Below are 10,000 nucleotides of genomic sequence, written 5' to 3'. Positions count from 1 at the left end.
AAATGGGTTGTAATGTTTTAGATTTCATCATTCTTAATGAATGTCTAAAATGAATGTGTAAGCGGTCTAGTTTTTAATGACATTTCAATAAAAATTTTTTTAACCTAAATGTTAAACTAGATCAAACTAAATCAGGGGATCAGGAGTTGGCAAACTATGGCCCGCGAAGCTATTTTATGTTTATGCGGCCCGCGAGACCCTGTTCGCCAAAAGAGAAGGTCGTCAACATCATAACCAAAAAAAGAACCACAAATCTTAAAAAATTCTCCGCCGGGTCGAAAAAATTTGCTATTTAAGTACATCATGGTAAGGTTAGCCCTTCAAAAGTAAAATATTTCTCAATGCGGCCCTCACAGCAAAAATTTTGCCCACCCTGAACTAGATGCTCAACAAAACCTTTCAATAACTCTTTCTATTTCCATATTTTTCACATTTTATTCCATTAAATCAAAAAAAATGATTAAATTAAATGATGAAATGAAATGACAGTGAAGCCCAAAAATGAAAGTTATTTGTGATTGACTACAGTTTTATTAACATTTGCGGTGAGTCCATAAATTTAAAGAACTTTATTACTTTATTTACTTCCGAATTACATAAAAAAAGAAAAATTATCTTTCGCTCTTTATTTCTCTCTCCCTTTCTATCTCTCTCTCTCTCACACACACACAAACAAACAAATAAAAACCCCTTAAAAAAGACACACGCACAAAAACACACACTTACACACAATATTTCTTAAAACATTTAAACACAACGTGCATGCTTTCGTACAGATTAGTATAATAAAAAAAAGAACGATGAATCATTGTTTAAAGTTGAAGTTTATTCATTCATGTATTTGATTGTTGAGAAACGTGAATGCCAATGTTTTTAACAGTTTGTCTCATGTCGTTTAACTGAAACTCACTTGTACATGTTGTTCGACACATACAAACACCGGCATATATTTTTTATTCTTTAATCTTTCTATTATTTTGTATTCTTTAATTTTTCAATTTTTTTTAAACAAAAAGTTTTTGTTGCAAAAATTCTGACAAATATTTTGTGATTTTTGAAATCAGATTTCTAGCCGAGAGAAGAGATGAACTGAATCCATCACATAGTTGTTTGTCTCTGATTTACAGTAACGTGAAAATTTAAAAACATGAACCATTAAATTAACTCAATGCTATAAGCTAGGCATCATGAAACAAATTATTTTCCAATTTTCCTCATTCGAGAAATATTGATTACAAGTTTTTAATGGAAATTGTGAATGTATGTGAAAATTCCGAGACGCATTTATGACGAAATTTCAAATTAGATGAATGTTTATGAACGTTTTCCAAGTAAAACTGTTCACTGTTGATTAGACAGATAGAAAAAGAAACATGAAACGAACAGAAAACTATTTGTCAGTGATTAATTTTTATTTGTCTTTTTGAAATTTTTAGTTAATAAAAATAAAAATACGAAAAATCCTACAATCAGAAAGTTGAAAAAAGATGGATAGCTAGTTTTACCATATCAAATGCACCCACTGATTAGTTGGATGGTTTGAGTTTTTACTAACTAACAATTTTAAAAGTTATGCCAAATTTTTTGTAACACGCAGATCACTGGCCTGTTTTGTATGTGAGGCTATGATTTGATATATAAGATGATATATCCTATATCTATATATGATATATAAGATGATATATCTTATATATATGTGATTAAACTTAATCAGATGGTACATTAGGTTGTGATATATAAGATTTAGTGTATCATAATTTGGTGTTATATTATTTTGTGATATATAAGATATAGTGTATCTTACATAATGTGAAGTTCTGTTAGGTTGTGTGGTGTTAATCAATTTTTCATTAAAAAATTTCGGCCATAAAATTTTAAACAAAGTTAGATTAAAATTAACTTTGTTTGATGTGATTAATTTATTGTAATATTTTGATGTGCCTGCAGCATCATGCTGTCATCTCAAAACATTAACTGTCTCTACTGATGACGACTGAAAAATTTTCAATGACACCGACGCTAAATATTGATATAAACCTTCGAACTCTTCATCCACATGTGATATGATTGATACGAACGAAGCATCTGAATTCCTGTTAGGAGGAAATTTAAGACTCACTGCCATACAGCCTCCGTCAACCTGGTTTAACTATTCAGAAGTTTCGCAAAGATTTGAAGACTTATTTTTTCCCCGATGATTTCAGCAGACGAAAGCAGCGCCTTTGAGTTGCATTAAAGCGCGCTATATAAATTCTCTTATAATAATAATAATGATAATAATAATAATAATAGTAATAATAATAGCAACACAGGCAATTCCATTAACAGAGCAATAAGGGCAGAACTATCACGTTGGGAATAATTAGAATAACAATAGGACTAATTTGAATAAGTAATACAGTAGCAGTTCGTGATTGAAGCCGTGAAACCACATCAAGTCATGATTAAGTGATCTATTTTTAATATCCGGACGAACCATTCCGGCGATAAATTTCAACAGTTGGTTAGTCTTTAACTCAACTGAAACACTTCAAATGAAGAATGTGAAACGGTTTGAAGGGCAGGCAGCGTTCTCGTAGCGTGGGAACATTTTCTAACTGCCTTTCAGTGTATTTCATTCATTCAACATGACAAATCACTGTTAGTTACAATACAATACAATACAATACAGCACATAGAACTTAACTATTTTTTACGTTAAAATGTTATATATGTACAGCACCAATTAGTGCATTAGTTGAGTATTTAGGTACGTTAAACAAATACCTGCTGGTATGTATGGTATGATATGTACGTGTTAGTGTATTAATTGTGTACTTGTGTATGTGTACACGTTTGTATGGTGTACATGTGTGCAATACGTTTCGTATATACTTACTACATGTATAAGTATGTCGAACTAGGTACGCGCGTATGTGCCATTTGTGAACATGAACATGAACGAGCAAACAACAACAAATCCAAACACAAGACCACTTAACCGCAAATACATAACGTAGAAAAACAATTAAAAACTAAAAAACGCAAATAACATCAACAACAACAACAAAAACAAAACAACAACAACAACAATTAACAATAATAAAACTTTGAAAATAATAAAAAAAATTTCAATGAAAATATTTGACAGCCAGCCTAGCCAGGCTGAAATAGGCAAACATGCACCAAGTTTACACTTGTCTAGAAGTTCAATTTGCAATTTTCTACTCAATTATTATTATTGTTCATTATTATCATTATTATTATTTAAAATATAATATATTAATATTATTAATATTAGCATTATTATTATTGCAACTTTAAACGGTTTTAAAATACTTTACAATTGTATTCAATCTCAAAGACCAGATAAATTTTGTTTTGTCGCTATGTGTTTATAAACGTTTGTTTATGTTGGTTTAAGGTGCTTTGTTTTTCATGCTTATTTTTAGTTTATTTATCTTCATTCATTTATTTGTTCTGATTTTTGTCATTCTTTCTATCCCTATGTATATACCCTGCTTGTTATCACTGAAATAGAATTCGAATGATTGACAGATTGGTTGACAGTGCGGCATGGTATAAATAGGATGAACTATTATAATGCATTGAAATGAATTATATTGAATCAAAATGAATTATAAGAGATTTTAATGAATTATGTTGTTGTTTAACAGGAAGGATTACATGTATGTACGTTGATACGAGTGTGTGTGTAGTGTGTGTGTGTGTGCTTGTTTGTGTGTGTGTGTGTGCGTGCTTATGTGTGAGAGGAGAGAAAGAGAGAGAGAGAGAAAGAAAGAAAGAGAGAGAGATAGAATTTTAGATTTTTTTTTAAGCGTAACCAGACATAAAAATATAGAAATGATGATGATGGTAGTGATAATGGTGACGATGATGATGACGTCAGTCAGTACCATGATGATAAAAGTGAAGTCATTATTATTATTCATATCTTTATATAGCGCTGTATGCAATAATCATCTTATCAGTAGTGATAAAAATAATGAAGAAAACATAATGGGTAACTGAGACGCTAAATTGTGGCGATGCAGTGTGGGCTTACAAAACAATCGGACGAACGTAGAGAACAGATATATTTTTTATTTTCATAAATGAAAAATATATATTTCGTTTATATATACTTATGTTTATGAGTGTGTGTGTGTGTGTGTGTGTGTGTGTGTGCAAGAGAGGAAAAGAGCAATAGAAGAGAGAGATAAGAGAGAGAGAGAGAGAGAGGGAGAGAGAGAATTAAGAATATGAAGCCTAGTCCTGTTAGTTATCATCGAATTATACCAGCAGTGTCATCTCCTTTCTTGAATATTACGTCATCTCCACTCAGGCTTTGAAGTAACGACGTCAACCAATGAATTTTAAATTAAATTCATCGTTGACGAATTTTTAAACTTTTTTTTTATTTGCCCTAAAAATTGTAGTTGCTGGAGGGTGTGGAATCCTTAGTTTCAACGCTTATCTCGAAAAAAGATTTGAAAATTATATATATCTATTTTCTCATGTTATTTACAATACTGACTAAGTATATAACACCGTAGCAAATTATTTGTTAACTAATAATGCATAACACAGCACGACACAACACAACACAACACAACATAACATAACAATGCCCCCTAACATTATTCAACCAGTCCAAAAGAGAGCCAACCCAATTAACTAAATTCCCATACAGAAATAACTAATTAACCTATATAATATAAATTAACATAATAACAGCATCTGCAACAACAACAACATCAACAACAACAACAACATCAACGTCAACATCAACAACAACATCAACAACAACATCAACAACAACATCAACAACAACATCAGAAACAATATCAACAATATCAGTAACAACAACAACAACATCAACAACAACCACAACAACAACAACATCAACAACAACAACATCAACAGTAGGTAGTCATCGTCCGCAATATAATTAGCATGAATCTACTATTTACAAACAGCACATAGAACAGCAAACAAAAACATTAAGTGCCGTTAAATTCGTGGCCAAGAAAAATGTTCGCTTGTGTTTATTAGTTATTTTATTTACCACGTTTTCATCTGTACTTCTGTATCGAGAGTTTTAATAATTTCTGAGTCAATTTTAAATTGCTAGAACAAAATATAAAATTTATTTTCCAATTATTTAATATGTAACTGAGCATGTTTGTGTCTCGATATATTTGAAGAGATTTTATTTTGGCCAGACCTGTAACCTTTATTTTTCACGAAATTTATGTTGCCAACCAAATAAAATCTCGTTTCGTTTCGTATGTCAATTTGAATGATTTAATCCTACACGCGTGAAATGGGTTTCAGTGATTCACTACAAGTTTTCTGAATTATATGATTTATTAAATTATTTATTAGAATACTTTATAATGGCTTTAATTTGATTAGCGTAGTTTGTTGCCGATGTGTTTTAAAACAGTTTTTCGTTAAACGATTTTGTTGCTACAATAAATTATCAAATTATTATTTTGAGATTGTTTCATGTTTTATCCAAAACAATAAAATTATATTTCAGTGTCCCTTCACTTGACAACAACATACTCAGCAAACTTTCGAAGTTTAACCACTCGTAAGATGACCAAACACCAAACAACTACAACAAACGAACGAATGAACAAACAAACAAACGAATGAACGAACGAACGAATGAACGAACGAACAAGCAATCAAGAAAGCCATGTATGAAAGTGAACGATAAATAATTTGCGGACACCTGTGCTAGTGCAGAGAACAAATAACAATTAAATGCTAATTGTTAATGAGGATGAATTGACGATGAATGAACGAACGAATGAATGATCGAACAAATGAATGAACAAACGAACGAACGAACGAATAAATGAATGAATGAATGGATGAATGAATGAATAAATGAATGAATGAATGAATGAATGAATGAATGAATGAATGAATGAATGAATGAATAAATACAAATTTTTTTTAAATGTTCGAAGAAAAAATTCAATTGAACTGCTAGAAAGATGAGATGAGATCAGAGTTGAGATTAAGTAAAAATGACAACCGCCACAAATCTCGTTACTGCATTTAAAGAATCAATCAAACATAACCAAGAACAATGAAATAACAACACATACCATAAAAATAACATGAAAAATAGCAGACAAACATCACATACACAATAGAAAGACATCATAATCACCGTGCACTAATCAAACCATTCAAAATAAATTTCAAGCAATTTCATTAAATGAATTGACGGCTTACAGAGTAACAGAAGAACAATGCAGACAGGCACTGTCACATTTCATAAAGATAAAACAATCCAGGTATGTATGTATGTATGTATGTAAGTATGTATGTATGTATGTATGTATGTATGTATGTATGTATGTATGTATGTGTGTATGTGTGTATGTATGTATGTATGTATGTATGTATGTATGTATGTATGTATGTATGTGTGTATGTGTGTATGTGTGTATGTATGTATGTATGTATGTATGTATGTATGTATGTATGTATGTATGTATGTATGTATGTATGTATGTATATTTGTATGTATGTATGTATGTATGTATGTATATTTGTATGTATGTAGTGTTTGACTGTAATGATTGCGAAAAATTTTAACCTACTTGCCAATGACACCTCAATAAGTGGTTTGTTTGTGCGTATATTTGTGTGTATGTGTGTATGTGTGCGTGTGATGCGTGCAAATTCTATTCAACAACATCTCATTGAGAATAGTTGTAACCTGGTGAAGACACTATAAATAGTTTAACCTTTATGAAGTAGCCAGTGTATTCTAGGTTCGGCCAGCAGCCGGTCGATGTGACGGTAACGAAAACAAGTTAACATGGATGCAAGATTTATAAAAGTTAAAATGAAATAAATAAAATCAGAATTGATTCAAGATAAAACAATCTATACTAAACTTTTTCATTGCATGTAAAAGGTTTTAAAAATGATGATTAAAAAGCGAAAAAAAACATTTAAAGTGGCCGTGTTGTGTGTTTGTTTGTTTGTTTATTAGTGTGTGTGTGTGTGTGTGTGTGTGTGTGTTTTTCTTTGTGTGTGTTTGTGTGTGTGAATTGTAAATTCTATTCATGAATTCTTCTTTTCAACACATGAGTAAACTATGAAGAGTTTTCTTGAACTGTCAATGAGAGCAAAAAAATTAAAAAAAATGATCATGAAATGTAAAATATGGAAGAAGCGTTTGGTTGGAGGATATATTCAGAATTTATTCTAATAAAATAGATAAATAAGCAATTTGTAAGCAAATTCATTGCAGAAAAAAAACCATTTTTTTCGACATTAATTGAGAAATTGTAACCGGTTTGAAAATGCATGTGCATAAAATTAGGATTTCAGATAAAATTAATTACGTGTGCATGGATTAAACAATGAGCAGTTAGTCATTTAGGTATACACACACACACACACACACACACACACACACACACACACACACACACACACACACACAAATTTATGTTTTTTCAAAATTTTTGGTCCCCAGTCAATGTTGTCTAGATCCGTTCGCTACTGTACACAAACACATTCACAAACACACATATAGAAAATATAATTGTATAACACATATTTTCTTGGTGGTTAGTCATGCATTTTTGTATTTATGTACGTAAAATATGTTTATACTATATTTATAAGTATGTGCGAGTAGGTAAGTAATGAATCAGAATGAAAAAAATAGTCCTGACGTTAAATTAATTAACTATTTAACCAATTAATTAATCGATTAATTAATTAATCAATTAATTACTTAATTAAAATTTATATTATTCAACAAAATGCAAACAAACAAAACGAAACAGACAAAAGGTTTATTATTCTAATGCAAACTAGCAAGTATGAAGTAAATAATGAAATGAATGAATGATGAGTTGGTGAGTTAATAAGCAGTCAGTCTGTACACTTGGATGTCAATGTTAACAACTACCTGGCTGATGATGACCAGATGAAGTAAAAAGATTGGATGAATGGATGAATGGATGGGTGAATGGATGGGTGGATGGTTTGATAGATGGATTGATGATTGTATAATTGAGTGAATGAGTGTTTGAATAGATGGATGACAAAGCGGATGGATGGATGAAATTATGATGAAAATAACGATAACAACACGGACATTAATTTTAACGTTTGTCAATCAAAATAAATTTTGACACACTGCAAATTCTCGATAAACCAGCAAACAGTTGCAATAGCATCACCGAGATACCTCCAAGCCATACTAATAATATATAACCACAAAAGGAAAATCTTCAATAAAACTCGCCCTTTCAGGTACTCAGTTTTTCTGCACCACGTAGCACAATAGAAATTATACAAAGACATACATAGACAGAAGCACCCAACAAAATGTNTGCACCATACTATATTTTCTAAACTTTTCTAAACAAGAAACAAAAAAATGCCGAAACATAAGCCGTCAAAACAGTAATTTAATAATTAGACGGTTAAAAAAGAAATTAACCAAAAGTTTGGGTCTCGCGAGGAGTTAATGATGAACACCATCCTACGAACACTTAAAAAAAATACTTGAGAAACATTTCATTGATGTTAATTATGATAGTGCAAAGATGTTATAATAATTGCCATGTTTTCAGATGTTACCGACGATGATGATGACGATGAAGAAGATGATGCTGTGATGTGATGACGATAAAGATGATGATGAAAACTAACATGATCTAGAGTTGTTATCCATCGGGGAGTTGAAGTAGGGGTCATTACCCTGGTGCTCCATCCTCAAAATTGCGTAGGCGTCACTCACTTTCGATTTGACCTTCATTTAAAGAAATTAACAAATAAAAATAATTAAATTGAATAATAAAAATATTATTATTACCCAGTAAATAATAATAATCAATATTATTATTATTATTATTTCAAATAGTTTACAATTGTATCAAAACCAATGAACATTTAAAAAAAATCACCATTTAAAACTGGTGATCTCAAATCGACATCCTAGAAGATTTCCAATTAATGCGAATGTAATAAAAATCCAATAATTATATAACAGTGCTTCCAAGCGTACCTCATTAATATTAATGAGTTACCGAGATGTTTGTACGGAGGCACTTAATTTTATTTAATTAAACATAGCCTTATGTATAACATGTAATATATGAGTAGTCTGTAAGAGTCATTTAGAAGCCCCATAAATTCGAAGGCCCCATAAATTCGAAGGCCCCATAAATTCTGAGGCCCATGCCAGATCACCCTTCTACCCTAACTTCTTGCAGGACCTGTTTATATGAAATATATACATGTACTTGTACATAATGTTGAAACATTGTGTTTGTCATTCACCATTTTATAACCCTTTTAGTCTGAAAATTAAATTGACCTGCTACGCTGTTCATTAAATAGATGCTGTTTCGCAAATCTTCAACAAATAATTGTGACAGAAACAGGATGCACATTAAAAACAGCAACAAGAAACAAGAATGGCAAGCAAAAACCAGGCAAATAATTCGCGATCATGCAACATGTCAAAGCAACACACAGTAACACACATTAGACAACAACAACGTGCAACAACACCTAACAAAATGACAACAATAGGTAACACGTCTAACATCCAACGACAACAAAAACAACAACTGCGACAACAACTACAACAGCAACTACAACTACAACAACAACAGCAACTACAACAGCAACTACAACAGCAACTACAACAGCAACTACAACAGCAACTACAACAGCAACTACAACAACAATAACTCACGTAAAATCTTTCCTCAATGGAAAAACCTCTCATGTACACGGACCTATCATTCAGCATGTCCTCAGCCTCTTCTTCCTTTATGTGATTAAACAAGAAATTCTATTTATACAATATTTTTCATATTATTTCATTTCGCTTCTACCAAATACGTTCAATATTCATAATTTTATTTTCATCGGTTAACTCCTTGTGTTTGCGTTTGACAGAGTTTGATTCACGGAATTAAAAAAAATTCATCGTAATCACGGCCGACATTCCATGGTTAAC

At 31.2% G+C, this 10,000-nt stretch overlaps 1 protein-coding gene across 1 annotated transcript in view; it reads right to left on the bottom strand.

Moving 5' to 3' along the window:
• Positions 1-7,106: 7,106 nt before the first annotated feature.
• The window catches only part of HELRODRAFT_180034 (hypothetical protein), a gene marked incomplete at both ends in the record, with an annotated part of 4,348 nt that continues 1,454 nt past the window's right edge, over positions 7,107-10,000 (bottom strand). The window contains 3 exons of the mRNA XM_009028799.1: positions 7,107-7,126; positions 8,683-8,782; positions 9,734-9,808. Of these exons, the coding sequence (XP_009027047.1) occupies positions 7,107-7,126; positions 8,683-8,782; positions 9,734-9,808 (195 nt within the window). The remainder of the gene's footprint in view (positions 7,127-8,682; positions 8,783-9,733; positions 9,809-10,000) is intronic.

Source organism: Helobdella robusta, assembly GCF_000326865.2.
Source record: "Helobdella robusta unplaced genomic scaffold HELROscaffold_58, whole genome shotgun sequence".
NCBI classification, from domain to species: Eukaryota; Metazoa; Annelida; class Clitellata; order Rhynchobdellida; family Glossiphoniidae; genus Helobdella; species Helobdella robusta.
Note: the sequence above shows the minus strand (reverse complement) of the source record. Positions and strands in the feature narration are given on the sequence as shown.